At 40.1% G+C, this 16,991-nt stretch overlaps 1 protein-coding gene across 1 annotated transcript in view; it reads right to left on the bottom strand.

Moving 5' to 3' along the window:
• epha3 (eph receptor A3) overlaps window positions 1–6,471 on the bottom strand; it is a 98,984-nt gene extending 92,513 nt beyond the window's left edge. Inside the window, 1 exon segment of the mRNA XM_032530303.1 lies at window positions 6,237–6,471. Within this exon segment, the coding sequence (XP_032386194.1) occupies window positions 6,237–6,330 (94 nt within the window). The 5' untranslated portion in view covers window positions 6,331–6,471.
• Window positions 6,472–16,991: the final 10,520 nt, after the last annotated feature.

Raw genomic sequence — 16,991 nt, 5'->3', positions numbered from 1 at the left:
ACAAATATGTACCCAAGTGAGTGCACACATACACAAGAAAGTGAAGAAGCAGTGCAGTCAGGCCCTCCAGCTGTAACTCTATTCACTCTGAAAATATGAGGACTACAATCTCCCTGTGCGCTCCCATGCAAAGCTTCAATAAGCAAAAGTGTACACATCTCCCAAGACAGCCAAAGATAGTATTTGTGGGTCATGAATAACTTCTGTGGCACAATTTTAGCCAAGGAAGATTTACCCCTCACAACTACATTTGCAGAGAAAAGTGATTTTGCTGCTCTGTGAATTAATTGTTGTTTCACACTAGAATAAAGGTTGGGAAGGAAATCATCATTTTCTTCAGGCAAGTCTGATAAATATCAGCCAGCATGGCAAAAAAAAACACTGAAAGAGAAAGCGCAGAAAGGAACAAACACACACACACACACACACACCACACACACACACACACACACACACACACACACAAAGAGACGTATTATCAAATTCCAGGCAAAAAAATCTACTAAATTGAGGCTCACCTGAGCGTCAGCCATGCTAAGCCACTCAGCCAGTTGAGTGGCAGTAGACACATTCCTATTAGAGTCTAATGAAGCTATCTGTTCATGTCAGATAATAGCAGCTCAGCATTCAGGGCCATTGCTTCCAATTTACATTTCTCAACGAGCCGAGCCCACCACTCAAATTGAGCCGAGCTGGGGAATTTGAGAGCAGAAAATTAGACGGCAGTCATATCACAGGAGGAAATAGCCCCCTCCAGCTGCACTTGGGCTGGGGAAATCAGCACCCACACACACTGCCACGCATAAACACAAGCACAGTGCATACAGTTGCGAAAATACAAAATCACACCAAAATATGTGCCCCATTGAAGAAACTAGAAGAGTAAACACAATGTAAAAGATGTAGCTATTTGTACTAAAATGTACCAAATAGATGAACACACATCCACCCTCAAAATAAAAGCATTTACAAATCCACTTATACACACACACACACACACACATGCATACACTCTTTCACATTCTCACCAAAACATGCACAAATTCTTGCACATGTGCACCCAAAGCGGACACAAAATCTGAGCATACACAAACATTTGCTGACAGTCGCTCCCTCCCTCCCACACATAAACACACACACACACACACACACACACACACACACACAGTCGGTTAGCAAGCTAGCGTCAGCCAAGCATATAGCCCCTGCCCCATCAGGGAGTGCCTCTGAACGGGAACTAGGAGTATTAATAGCAAACTGAGCCAGCCTGTCTGGGAGGGAGCAAAACATCACACGGGGTAGAAACAGGTGAATCAATATATAAACACATACCTATAGGCCACCATCAAACACCCACACATGAACTGACCCTGACCAAACGGAAGTATGAGGAGACTCTATCACGCCACAGGCAACCAGAGTGCCCTGCAAGGTTTCACAAACTGATGGGAATGCATGAATGGGGGTGTGGGAGTGGGTGTATTGTATCACCCCGGCAGAAAACCTAATGAGCACCTTGCAAATACAATTAGAGACTTGTCACATAGCAGTGTAATTCTCCCTGTCTTTAACTTGCTAGTGACCTACTATCGCTTGGCATAGCAGATGTTGAAATATTAACATGAAACATTGGAGCAAAGATGTACAGGGGGTTTATTTTGATGTCTATGTTCTCATAATTTCACAGCTAAGTTAACCATGACTCTCTAGCAAAAACTTGAACTCAATAGTCCCTTACTTCTGGTAAAATACGATGATATATAAAACATAATTTGCTACGTGGAAATATAATCCTCAGACACAATTAAAATGTCTGATAAGAGGAGGAAGAAGAAGAAGCTGTCGCTGGTCTAGAATCAACACATGGCTTTGATCAGTAAAGCGGAGATCCTTCCATCTGGACTAAGTCACTCCACTCAGAATAGAAAAGAACAGAATAGAATAGGAAAGTAGCATGCACATGCTCTTCTAATATCTCCAATCTAGTTGTGAACAAAGTGGAAAGGGCTTTGTCTTTGCAGCTTGGCTCTGGGCATGTGAAGGTTGGCAGGCCGCAGTGCAGGCAAAGCAAGGCGACTTGTGTCTGTGTTAAAGGGTGAAGTGTTCACCTCCCATTATGAATTATTCAAGTGCAAAGTCGCTCTGTCTGATGTTGCTGCTGCTTGCCCAACCCCTCTGCCCCCATTCCCCTCTTTCTTTCTTTCTTTCTTTCTTTTTTATACCCTTTGCCTTGTGCTTATATACCTTATGACTACACACATTGACTTGAACACACATAAAGGCATAGACAGCACTCCTGCACACATAGGCTACTTTATTACATCCCTACATATACAAACTGATGCACAGAAACAAACACACAAACCATATTGTTGTATCTACATCTGAAGCTTAAACACATGATGTCAACTTGAAGATGGCACTCTCCATCTTCAGTTCAATCTTTGGCCAACACATATATATGGGCCAAAAGTATATGTGGAGAAACAAGGTTTATTTTTAAAGAAGGGGCATGTATAAGCACATTTACAGCACCTCTGAAAGGTACCATCGCTCACAAACACCCATCGGTCCCAGCGGGACTGCTGCGCCGGGCTCTCCGGGCCAAGCCTCCCTACCGCCGGCTAAAAATACCCGAGGCCTCCCGACGCCCCGCAACGGGCCAACATCACACCACGTAGGCGCTCAAAGGGATATGCCGCACCACATCAAAAGCAACTAATAACTTTATTTATTTATTTTTCGATTACATATGGGGGAAAATATTATCTGACAATATCTAATTTGGTTATACGCCCAAAGTTTGCTTGAATCCGCACCGCCAGATGCTTTTCTCAGGGATTTCCTCTGTCTTCCTCAACGTTGCCCCAAAGTTGTATACAAGTTCATTACGGCCGAATAAAAGCCACACAGTATTTTTTTTTCTTTCTTTTTGGTGGAGGCACGGTGACGAAATGGAACAGTAGATTACAAGAAATAGGGCTAAAACTCTGGTGCCTTATAAATGATGAGGAAAATAACAAAACATAAAACAATATTTATATAATCCCGTTCAAAGTTTGAAAAAAACGTTTTCCTTTCTTTACGTTTTAGGCCTATGTAATTAATGCATTTATTCAATTAATAAGACCCAGAGAGTCTACACGGGTCTTTATTTAATTCCCAATTCACTGAAATAAACCACAACAACGTGTCAAAAAAATAACAGCAGATCCTTTTATGACCATCGATTTTCTTCAACAGGCAACTTTGTTAATTAAAGAGCTCTTTTGATAATTTGCTGCGCGTTTAGATGTGATCAGCAGCAGCCTGTCGGCATAGAAATAGAGGCTAGTATAACTTTATTCTTGACTCATGTGGTCACTGACCTGTATATTTTGTAATATGGCACGTTTGTCATTGTGTCGATTTATAAGCATGGCTATAATTTTAAAAATGATTAAACAATTTCTGGCACGTTAAGCAACTTTAACGTGACTTTTACAAACCAGTAAGTGAATAAGTCTCAGATCTGCTCCACTAGTCTAGTCAAGTTTCAGCGTCCTCTGCTTTATTTGAATCCATGAGGAGAAATGCGGCTCCGCATTAAGTTTAAAACTTTGTAATGTATTTATGTTCTTTGTTACTTCAGCTCTGACAACCAGGCTGTTTCAGATATGACCTGGGATTGAGGCTGGGCAGTGGAGCATGATCAGATTCATAAAGCAAAACCATCCATTTGTGCCAACTATCGTAAACATTTCAACCGACAAAAGACGCATCTCTCTACTGATTCATCGTGTGTTTGTCCTGTTATTGGGTCAAAGTTGCGGTTTAGCAGTCTGTATGAATTTATATACAGTACGGAGACGGAGCGGCTCGATACTGACACTCTCTGGCAGATTGATGTCTTGGAAAGAGGAATTTAATTGGATATAGATGTCTTTCTCTCCTTTTCCACTTTGTGGATACCACTTTTAACTTCTCTCTCGATCTTTCCATCTCTATCTATCTCTCTTTCTCCCACTCACACACTCTCTCTCTCTCTCTCTCTCTCTCTCTCTCACACACACACACACACACACACACACACACACACACTCTCTCTGACCAGTAGACTGTTGTATATTTTGTCAGGGGATGTGTATTTTATGTGGGTTTGTTTCTTTTTTCAGTGCTGGGGTCGCCCCAACTAAATATCCATCAGCTTTATACCTCATTAAACTATTTCAATCCTGACCATTTAACAGGTAAAAAAAAAAAAAACAACAACAAACTAGTTGACACAGAGACACGGTCACTTTTCCTGAATTGAGCACTTTTTCAGATTTCCAACTCGTGCCCATGCTTCCATGTCAATAATCATATAAACTCCTGAGCTTTTGCATTAAAACAACCAAGCAGAGCGCAGAGCTGCGGTTTCTGCTTGACACATGACGTGGCGCATACAAAACGACACAATTTTAAACTAGGATTTCATTTTTTTTTTCAATTTGCTGAATACCAAGTACAACAAACATTTTCGTTTGGAAGAAAAAATCAGGTTTTTGGTTTAAACTCATAAAATAACATCAATAAATTTGACAAATAGTTTGGGAGGAAATGGAAATTACACAAGCTTTAGTGGCCTTTAATGGTCAGCTGGAGTGGCAGGAGTCCTCGTCAGTGTGGACTGGTGGGGGGGGGGAACTCAACGCAAACAACACAATCTATGGTTTATTTGAGGTTAGAAGTATGTTCTGGGGAACTTTCCGTTTAGAATGATTCTGATAGATATCAGGTCTGCTCTTTTGACCTATTGACTAACTCATGAGTTACTTTCCTCACAGTTCTCTGACATGGGCGGCAGAAGGATCAGGAAGTTGGATGTGTGCCTTTTTCACTTCTGTATCTGAACATTTAATTGCTTACACCTACTAAAGGCCCATTCAGGTTCCTAAAAGAATTTGGTATTGCGATTTAAATTACTCAAACCTAATTAATGTCTCAGTTACATGTGATGCACCATGTCAGAATAACACAACTATCATGCATTCAAACACCGAGTAGCTATTTTCTTTATTCCTTAACATTGATGACTGTTATTGTGAGCTCGGTCTTTTTAGACAGTTTGACCCAAAGCATTGCCCAAATGTAGCTCCCCGTGCCTGTGCGCATTTTAACCCTTTAGAAAACTCAGAGCACCTTCAGCACGAGCGTGCCTTTCTTTTCTACTTTGACCCTCTTGACAAAAAACTTACACCATGACAAGTATTGACTACAGTGAGTGAAAGTGACGATGCATTTGAAAGAAGAAGAAAAAACGTTAAAATAAGTAAGTAAAATAGTTCAACAATTGTGCAAATAAAGAAGGAGACTGCTTCGCGTGCTTTCACCGCAGTTTGACATGTTGGAAGAAGCGGCTGCAGAAAGTGGACCGCTCTGGCTTATTCTGCCGGGTTTCAAAATATTGCCACATGCTAATCACTGAAGAAGTGGCCGAAAACGGCACTGGAAATAGGTGAAATTACGTCGTCCTTACATTACTGTATTTCACAGGTTTAATGAAACGTCGGTTTTAATTTCAAACACAGTCATTTCATGACTTGCAATGGACGGTTTCTAAGATCCCCACAGCAGCCTACAAGTCAACTGTTTTGGATGTATTCAGGTCAGAGCCCTAAAAACAGACATCCGCGGTTTTACGCACAATGCGATTGTGCTCATCTTCGATTTAGCCTATTGCCTTTAAATCGGTGTGACTGGTACTGGGGCGGACACCCCAACTGGATTCTTGGATAAAAACAGATCAACATGAACCTTTCATGGAAACACAGACACGCGGAGTTTTCATGACATGTCTTCGCCCCGTAAGAACTCTGCGACGGGCTTTGGTAAGCTGTCTCGCCATCGCTCACATTCATCCATCCTCCCCCTTTAAACAACTATTAACCCCCCAGTTCGCCAGAATATCCGAAACTAGGCTAGACTGTCTGCCTCGCTTCAGACATACTTTCAAGATAGTTATTTAAATATTGTCTATTAGTGATCAGGACTCTCCGTGATCCTCGGTGTCACTTCCACGCGCTTTGGCTCATCTTGTTGTTTTCACTATTATTTGGACAGTAGCAAGTACGCAGTGAGCGCACAGCAACTGCCATCGATGGGCGCCGTAGCGCACCATTTGCAACAAACACATGCACACACACGCACACACGCACGCACACGCGCACGCACACATTGACACTCTAATGTCCGCAGATTGAGAGTTCGCTTACCTTCATTGGGGGGATAGATGATGGGAAACGCAGGAATAACGCAGCACAATAAAAGAGGTAAAATGAAAAGGAGTGATCGCGGATTGCAATCCATGGCGGCGGATCAGAGGTACATAACTCCATGAAGCCACTGACTGATCTGAGAGAGTCTTCTCTCCACTTAGCTTTCTCCCTCTCTCTCTTGCTCCGTCTCCCTGTGGTTGGAGCAGTTTTCCGCTGGGTCCTACAGAGTCTGACAGACAGCAAAAACACAGCGCTCAGGTTCACCACAGGTCACTTTACCACGGGCGTCTTCTTGACGTGGAAGACACATGCAGCAGCTATTCAGCATATTTTGCAGCCTGCGTCTATGCAGAACTGAAACGTGATTCACTAAAATTGAGAACAGGATCTAAGACAAATATAAGGAATTTATCTGAGAACAAGATGGTATAACACCATGATGTTCCTGTGACCTGTAATTCAATCACATTTACCAAAAACCTTTCCAATGATTGATTTTCTCTACTTTATTCAGAGAGGAAATTGGTTAAAATAACCAAATAAATTAAATAATTAAATAATAATTTAAATAATCGACTATAAACAGATAATGTGTGCCCTACCTATTATCACACATATTATCAGTATTGGGCTTTATTTGACCCAATTACAATTAGAGAAGGTCTGTCAAGGATCCAAAAAGTGAGTGCCAATCATATTTACTTAACAGACTAAATAATTTCTTTTATTAAACAAGCCTGTGGGACAGTCAATAGGAACCTCGTGTTTCAAACAAAACAGCAAAAAGTGGCCTGTGATTTAGAATCTTACACACGGAACGTCTTTTCTATTGTTTTTTTAGCAAACCAATACTGACACTTGCTTTATATCAAGGAATTGAAACAGCCAACAGGATCCCGTCATTTTTAATCCAGACTTTGACATGAAAATCTACAAAAAAATCTATACTGTTCCCATGTTGCCAAAGTTTTACTCATCATCAATTGGAGGGTCATATCTTGTATTTGGGTCTACTGTGTGCATTCTTAGGGCCATTAGGGGCCCCTCACATACTTGATCTGCACTGAAAGGCTGGGGTGGCAGTGTAATGTCAGGGCCCTCGCTGAGACGCCAGCTGTTGTGGTGGGGGGTTGGAGGCAGGAGGTTGGGAAGGCATCTGACGTATGGGAAAAGTTAGGACACAGCACATAAAAGCCAACGACACAGCTACACTTGGATTTGTAGAAACTGACTTTAGAATTTCCTGAATGTAGTTTGTAGTTCTGTGGGCTGCAGCAGGAGGTTTCACTCAGAGACCAAATGCACGAATAAAGAAATTCCCCTCGCATTGAATAAGACAAAAATATTCCCTGTGATGAAAAAATAATTTATTGAGCGTATTGCAATGGTTGGGATTTTTCCAAATCTGAAAGAAACTGAGAGGGGTGCCAAAAATCCCAGTTTAACTAATGCTAATGTTATGCTGCCAATGAATGAACTAAATGAACTTTTTTTTTTTTTTTTTAGACAAACATTTATACAAAGCATTGCGACACGGTAGAAAACATTGCTAAATTTGTGGAAATGTGTCCAAGCCTATGCAAATTAGATACTGCACTATGAAAACTGGCTACATGTGTGCAGCATTACTTTCAAACACTGCTGCATTTTCAGGAAGAAAATCTTTTTTTGATTTTATTAGATGTCTTGCTCAGTGTTTTATGTATCTGGCAAAAGTTCTTTTAAAATTAACTGGGCCATTTTACAATGAATTTAATATAGATATTTTAGAACAAATGACATAACAGCAAATTCAGAGCACAGTCTTACTCTGAAAAATGTATCAGTCTCAGGTTGTCAATGGATACAGTGAAGTATGATGCCGGGAGGTCTCTGGCCACATTATTAAGAGGCTGTGGCATGTGGATTTACGGTAGGTTTTAGATGTGCCAGCCTTCGTCGTACATCATTTTCTACATCCCACTAATTCACTTATTACACAGTGAAAGAGATTAATATGAAAGGCCCCACAGCTAACAATCAATTTGAAGGCTGGTCGTTCTGGGCTTGTAGTTTACAGATATGAGGATGTAGTTTCGATAGAGAACTTTCTGAGAAACAACTGCATTTATATTCATGGGAAATTGTCAATAATATAAATTCTAATGATATTATAAATACTACATTGTCGTTCCCTACAAGAAATGCAGCTCAAAGTAGCAAATTAACAAAAAAATTAACGTTAACAACAAGTAAACATTATAATACGTCCAGCATTACAGTAAAATATCAACAAAGAAATAAGTTATGTCAACCACTTTGATTATACAGTATTAATAAATATGATCGTATTGTGGCATATAATGAAACTTCATGCTGACAGTCAAACCTAATCAGTACTGAACGTTTTCCTTTGGTTGTCTAAAGGGCAATGTCAATGTGTTTTTTAGTCAATAAACCTGTAAGTTAGTTCCGACTAATTGTTGAAAATCTGTTTCTGATTGTGGTGAATTGGAAAAATGTGATGGGTCCCTCCCGTGTCTCCGCTCCAACATTTTTTCCCTCTTCTCAATGAGCGCTTGTCCATTCTTGAACTCTTTCCAATGGAACAATCCAGTATGAGATGGAGGAAAATATTGATTTAGAGCCACAATTGTAAGTCATGATGTGTCCTGACACGGCTGTATAGGGCTGCAAACTCATAGAACAGATGTGTAGGAGCAGCTTTGAAGCTGCCAAGGCCTAGCCTCCTTGCACAGTAACATACAAACAAACAGACAGAGCGGCTGGCTGTGTTTACTGCTTGCTGTCAGTACCCTCTTCCTCCCTGTGGTTCTCAGGCGGCACATTCCTCCATACTCACAGCGTACAGAAGGAGGAGAAGCCAGCAGGCTGCTGGCCTGTAACACTATCCCCCCACACCAAACATCATACCAGGGACGCTTTCTTACCATTGCCAGCACCACCGCACGTCACCCTTTTCCCTCGTCCTTTTATTTAGTTTCGGTCTACAGGGGATTGTAAAACTGAGGGAAATTACAATGGCCTGGTTATTGTTCTAATTAAAGCACTTTTGTGTATTAATATATGTACATTATACCATTATAGCAATACTACTACAACAATACACACAATACTTTCTTTGTCAGACAGCACCATTTGATTTCCCAAAATTTAAATGGGCAAACAATATTTATTTATTGAAAGGATGTACATACTAACAGCCAACATGTAGTAGAGACGCCGCTACTTATCTCCCCTCAAGAATTCAGTCAAATTGTCAAATCGATCAAAATGTAGTGAATGTCAGTGCCTTACAATTACTTGTTTCCCACAGCTTGTGGTTTAGCATCAGGCTTTAGGTTTGAAACATGTTAATATCAGCGTCACATTCTTATCTTGTGATGGATGTGTTTAGTTGAGTGCAGTGGTGTAATGTATACTTTGTTACTCTCCTTAAGGTGAGTTTTCACGTATCTGCACTTTACGTCATTAGTTATATTTCTGGAAACTTTTACTTTTACTTCACTACATTTTGCCCTAAGCCTCTTTGTTACTCATTAATTATAAGAAATGATTTTGTACGTTGGAGTGAAAGATTCTTCCTCACAATTTTTCTGTTTTTGTCTTTGTTGATGTCAGGCTTTTGACGTTAAAAACAATTGTGGAAACCCTGAATGTTATACTTTACTATGAGGAAGCCATAACAAAGTTCACAATCAAGGTTTTACTTTACTTTCACTTCTAATAATTAACTATCCATTTAATATAAGACTTTTACTCAAGTAAAGTTCTAAAAGTTGACTTTAACTTCTAACAAAGGTTTTTTTTTTCTGGTAAGATACTTGTACTTTTACCAAAGTATTGCTTTGAAGTACTTTACACAAGACTGGTTAAGTGTGTCTAGATGTTTACACAAAAAAAAATCAAACGCCCCATTATTTCCTGCTTTTGAGCCCATGATTAATTAGGTCATGCATGGTTCATGTGGTACATTCTCCTCATCGCCGTCAGAGAGACGCTCTGGTAGGACTGAGCGGCCTGCCGTAACTGTGGGACAGAGCTGGGTCTCTCTCTCTCTCCCTCTCTCTCCCTCTCTCTCTCTCTCTCTCTCCCTCTCTCTCTCTCTCTCTCTCTCTCTCTCTCTCTCTCTGCTACACTGCAACAGGAAGAGGCTGAAAGGAATGAAAGTTAAAAGTCAATTTTTAAAGAAATTAATGTGCCCCTCTTTTCAAAGAATTTTACGTACAGTAATAAAGGATGTTATTCTGTAAAAACCGGAAAAAAGTTGCACTAGCCCATATAGTTTTCCATGATTTATGGTCGAAAATGTCTTTTCACAGGCTTTTTTTTGCTATGGTAAGAACATTGGTTAAATCTCCGGTCACACTTGTGTCTGTGTGAGCGACAGCAATGTAAGTTGGTTGTGTTATTCCCGAGAAAAGCACTGACATGGCAGAACAGAACCCAGTGCTGAAAGCAGTTCTCAAGTTCTTCACTTAAGCAAAAGTAGTAATAAAATATTTCATTACAATACTGTCTTCCAAATATTAGCCAATAGCAGGCCACACACGTATTTATGAAGAAGAGTAAAGTTTGGTTTTTATTTTTTTATTTTAGATCAGCTACTAGTCAGAAACCCTAAAGAACAAAAGGAAAGACAAAAGAAAGACTAAAGAAAGAAAGAAAAAAAGAAAGAAATTAATTTGTTTGTTGATGGGGCTGTTTTCTTTGTCTGTTCAGGGTGGAAATAGTTGCTCATGCAAAACAACAAAATTCTTTCCCTTGAAAAAGCTGACCAGAGCAGGCTATAGGTTACATCACTACTTACTAACACTATACCCACAGTTCATGTTGGAGATAGAGAGCAGACATTTAACTAGATGTGACTTAGAAATCCTCTGAAACAAAACAGTCTGACGTGAAGGTTTATTTACTGGAGGAGAGCTAAACAAGGCTAAACCATAAGAGCTGGTAATTAGAGAGGGAGGAAACAACATTTGGTCTCATTGATGGCATTGAGGTTTTGTCAAAAGGAGACACACAAAAATGCAAACAAGCAGACAGCAACTCTCTGTCTCTTTTGCCTCACTGTCTGTCTCACACAAACAACACAACACAATACAGTCTGGTTAAGAGCAAAATTTGGAGAGAAGTATTTGGTTGGTTGTAAATCATTAAAACCCACCTGCTAATGCATTTCCTCTATGTTCTCTGAATATAAACCCATGGACTTTGCATTCCTTACTGTTAATATACAAAACTTTGCCCGCAACTCACCTTGAATTGAAATCAGCAGTGAGTTTAGATCCCGAAGTGTGAAAAATAAGTAATTTGAATGAAGAAAAAAAACATTGTTAAAGGCAGATTACTAAATCACTAATTTGACTGGAACAAGAATAAATTAATTTCATGGTGTTGCAACATAACAGTCACGGCCAAGTTCTGCCTGAGATAATTAGCTAAAGCGAATGGAAGTATTGTGTTTTCTGGGAAAGAGTTCTGTCCTAATACCAGAAGACATCCGTCATAGAATAAGCTCTCATCAATCTTTGAAGGACACTGTCTTAACCCCAATCTCACTCCCATTGCTGTACCCTCTGCCAGTATTGTCTTGGATATTATTCCTCCTCCATCTGCCATAGGATTAGATTCAAACACACACATACACACACACACACACACATACTCACACACACACAATGTGCTTGTGCCTTGGAGGCACACATGTACATTAGAAGGATAGGACCAAATAGTAAGTAACCCAGGTCGGACATCATCTGCAAAATAAGACCTTGGCAGCACCGCGCTTGCCTTCTAAAATAACTACAGAGTGACCCAAATGCCGTTTTTGCATTTTTATTTACTTTCACAATATATTCACGAACAATGGAAAGCAACATAATCAATGTTCTAAACCTCAGTATATACATTACACACACATTTGAAGTACCTTAAGCAAAGATTATTAATGGTCAATAAAGACAGATATGTGAAGACAGATATATATATAAATATACAGTATATATATACTGTATATTTACTGGTGATAGCAAGCATGTGAATTAATTGTGTGTGTATGTGTGTGTGTGTGTATGTGTGTGTGTGCTTTATAATGGCTTCACACTTGGCGTGGCAGTCTTCATTGGGAAGACAGTCAGGTCTGTTGCTGTGCTGTTGCAGAGACATTTAACTAAAATATTCAGGAGAAAAGCACCTTAATTATACAGATGATGGAGTACAAGCCCCAAAGTCTTATATGTGTGTGTGTGTGATGTGTGTGAGTGTCATCAAGCTTCCATATTACTGTAGCATCTAATTGGCCTATGGCTCCACAGATCTCTCACTCTCTTTGGGTGCATCTGTGTTGTCTAGACTGTTTCTGTACTTGTCATATTTGCACAACATAAAGCAAGACACACTTACACATACATGCAAACAAACGCACACATACACTCGATTTTCACATGCGCACAAACACAGCGCGGCGTATTGTGACAGACTTTTGTGTTTACTCGTGGTGCTGTGGGAGAGGAAGACGAGACAACTGCAAGACACTGGAGTCAGGAAGCACAAATACACACACACTTGTTGCCTGCTTCCTGCCAAAGCTACTAAATGAGTTGTTCCTATTTCAATAATAATGGCTGTTGTTAAAGGAGCGCTATGTAGTTTTGGCCGCTTCTTTGCTGTGTTCTTGCTTTGTGCTTGAAGGTTTCTCTATAGATGTCCCACCAAAGCTTCGGAATAGATATGTGGCAGCCCCTATGTTTCCTTGTGTCTGACTCCTCCCTCGGTCAGTCCGCCGTTTCCTCTTTCTCTGTTCCTCCGACAATGCTTTCCTAGCTTTCTGTTTCTTTTTTGTGTGAAAACTCTGAGAAAGTCCATCGCTACCCGTCAGCCGGTTCATGAATGGGCGTATGTGTGCAGGGACGTGGAGCAATTAGTTACACTTTAAGACCTGATATCATGCGATACTTCCTGACGCTGAGTCCGGCAACATGCCGGCCGAAAGTTGCAAGGGTGTTTTTTCCGCTCACAGGCGCTAGGGGGAAGCGAGACGACCACCATTCAACTAAAAAAAAGTCATATAACCATTCCAATGACTCCAAAGTGGTTCAGTTAAGGTAAATTAAGCTAAAAAAAACTGCGTAGTTCCCCTTTAAGGTCACCTGAGTGAAGCATTCGGGGGGGGGGGGGCAGCCGGAGCATTGAGTGACACTGAACAGCCTTGCATCCACACTAATTATATTACATTAAGGTAATTATTTCAACACATATTCATTAAATTACACTCTTGACCTACACACAGGATTTTCATTAAGTTGCATTAAGGTTTATTTATCTGTAAAGGAAAACATATATAGCGTTGACACAGAAGCCCACGCTGTAAGTACAGCACAACATGAAGATTAATGTGCGCTGCAGATGTAACACAAGTGTTGCTTTGAGACTGGCCAGTTTGACTGTAAGCAAAAGCTACAAAATGTCTTAATAGTAATGTCTTTGTCTACTATTGTAAACCAACCTTATGTGGAGTTCTGTGTCTGTCATCTGCTCTTACACTCGCCAGTGGAGCTATAAGCGGTTGGCACAAATGCTGCAAACCAAGACTATGGGTGTGGTGCACATCTACAAATGTAATCAAAACTGTGTTAGTAAAACCCTGTGTTGAAACATCACAGTGTTCTGGCTCAATCCTTACTGGAAGCCATACTGGGATGTGTTTGTGGCAACACGCAACTCACGTAACTGTGCTACGATGCATAATATGCAAATTACAAGCCCACTGGAAACATAGACATCTCTTACAATTTAGCTATTCATTAGTCAAACACAACGAGACAAACCTTTCAACCACAATGCATACTGTAATTGGATGGTATTGCCAGTTTTCTCATCTTTCTCAACAACTGCAATTTATTGTAAGTTACTTTAAAATCTATAATCATCTTTAAAAGCCCAGTGCGTAACGTGTTTAGTTGTTCATTATCAAAATCAGTGTTGCCCGTTCACAAACTTGTCTTTTTTCATAAGTATTTACCACTACCATCAATTCCAAGTATTCCTATTGGCTTGAAATTTGACATTTCCATTCGTATGAACTGGGGTAGATGCTCCATATTTATGCGCCATCCTGAAATACGTTAGCCAGAAAGAGACATACAGGGCCTATTGCTGCTGTCACAAGAGGAAGTCGCAGGTGCTGTAAATGCTGCTAATGGGTATCGTCGCATCTCGGCCACGGCAAGTTTAAAGAAGGAAACATGGAGGACCACACGTATTCACAATCAAAATTTCAGGAACAGGAGTCTTCTTCTTCGCCCAGAAAAATAAAAAGGCTATCGAAAAGAGTAAGACACATGAAGCATGAAGGCTACCGTAGCTGTAATACGTACTTTGAACTGTGTGGTGCGAGAGAGTTGATTGCAATATGTGATCTCAATGCTTGATGGGAGAAATTCCTACACATTGGACCTTAAACTATACCGTCTAAAGCATTAAACCTATACGTTTTACATGTTGGGTGCTGTTTGGAGGGCAGTAATAAACATTTACAAGGAGCGTATGGAGCATTAAAAAGCTTTATAATAACTGTGAGAAAGTAGATTTCACTCTGTTCATGGATAAGCAAACCAAACTCTGTCAAAGAACTCAACTCAAATGTCAGAGTAAATCGAGGCGTAGTTGCTGATGTGAGCAAGTGAACATGTATGCGTGCTTTTTGGACTGGGAATGAATTAATTTGCTCAGTTCAAAATAATCACTTTGAGTCATAATAAGAGGTTGTCACATAGTAGTGATTATACAATGCTGACAATGCTCAAATTGCTTGCTCATCAAATAAACTTGCACACTCAAACAAAAACGCCATGTACAGTATGAACAATATGACATTGTATCAACTTGTTATTACCCACAGTGAGTCTGCTGGATGTGTTTCATCTTTTCCTGATACACAAACTGTTACAAAAATCCCTGATAGATGTCATGTTGATAGCACAACCTTAATTTAAACATGATCTATCCACAACCATGACATATAAACAACTATACCCTATAAAAAATATGTAGAGAGTGGTGTTTCTTGAGGGAAAAAATGGTGGGGCAACTACTTTACATTTCCACATACCTTTTTCTCCTTACCTTTCTGTTATACTGCTCAATCCCCGAATTGTATGTGCTGTTGCTATGTTGCTCTGCCAAGTGAGCCCATTTTCACTGTGTTCTCCTGATGCTTTTATGTTTGGTAATCCTCTCAGAAAGATGCTGGAAAACCTAAAAGCCTGCTTGACCAGGTAGCATCCCCTCTGAATAACACTCACAGGATTTAAAAAAGTGTCTTTCCTGACAAGCAAAGCTAGCAGTTAGCCATTTTTTTCCTGGAGAACCACTCCATGTTAAATCATATCAGATTCATAAAAATATTCTCCAGCTGGTGGGTACTGAGATGTGCAAGTCTTTCTTCAAAAGGTAGACTTTCTTTCTCCAAAATTTCTGTTCCACATCATTCATGGTGACCGAAGTTACTATCTTTTTTTAAAAAAGAAATACTAAGTTCTATCAACTACAAGCAAATGACGTCTACTCTACTTGGCAAATAGACGAGTAAAATCAAAAACTCAAAAGCATTGAGGCAACAGGCAATCAGCATCACATGGCATCAAATTAGGGCCACCAATTTCAATTGCCAATGGCTTTAATTTGGGCGTGCGTATTCTTGTTTTCCCAGATTTGTAGCAATTTGCATTGCAGAGCGTTGGGCTATCCCTACATAGCGGCGTCTTGACACAAGCCCACTTAAAACACCATTTTATTATTCTATCCAGCCACTGACCTTAAATTGTATTCTTATGATATACACGATACTGATAAATAACAAGCAACCGATGATGTGTTTATGTTTTATTTCATGGGTAATCCATAATTATAGGCATTTCTAACTTACTCAGTACCCCTAAAACCACACTTTTTTTCTGCTTTGTCCCATTGTCCTCGTTGCACTCGTCTCTCGTTGACTGACTCGCTTGTGTTGTTCGTTGGGTCCGACAATGCGTGCTTTCGAACACCCGCCCAACTCTACCTCTGATTGACTTACCAAGAAATTGTACTCTACCTCAGCCAATCGTCAGCATTTATGTGCTTGTCTCGTGCACGGCCCACTAACCAAGCAAGAAAAAAAGTTTTTGCCTCTTGGCTCAGAGATCTAGTTGGTCTGATGAAAAAAAAGAAAGCTTCAATTTACAGTAACGCACCGCATTTTTTGGCAGTATCGATAACGGCGTTATTAAGATGGGAAGAGTAATCAATTAGAACAACAACAATGACAAAGGCACCTGACCAAGTATTTGTATTTTAGGAGATAGGAGTGAGAATGTGTTGCGTGTGGCTATACTGTATACTAATTAACCGTTTGTGAATGAATGAAACTACAGGTCAAAATGAGCCAATGACTCATCATTGCTCATCATAATAAACCCTGTTCCCGTACAAAAAAGCCAGCACTTCATCATAGATCAGGTATGTTGGTCTCCATTACCCAATTATTTGTCAGCACAGTCTAAGTATGTATATCCTCTGGCACACATGGTTACCATCAGTACAACTCTTACCACAAAAACCACAGTGTTAGTCTAATCTCTAAATACCGTGTGTAATGGGCCCGTGTCATTATGTTGTTTTGCTTTTATGACACACAGTCCTCAAAACAGCGATGTTTTTGTACCACATCCAACCCGAAACATTGTATTACTGAATGGCAAAATCCTCATC

This window comes from Etheostoma spectabile, chromosome 11 (genome assembly GCF_008692095.1).
Source record: "Etheostoma spectabile isolate EspeVRDwgs_2016 chromosome 11, UIUC_Espe_1.0, whole genome shotgun sequence".
NCBI classification, from domain to species: domain Eukaryota; kingdom Metazoa; phylum Chordata; class Actinopteri; order Perciformes; family Percidae; genus Etheostoma; species Etheostoma spectabile.
Note: the sequence above shows the minus strand (reverse complement) of the source record. Positions and strands in the feature narration are given on the sequence as shown.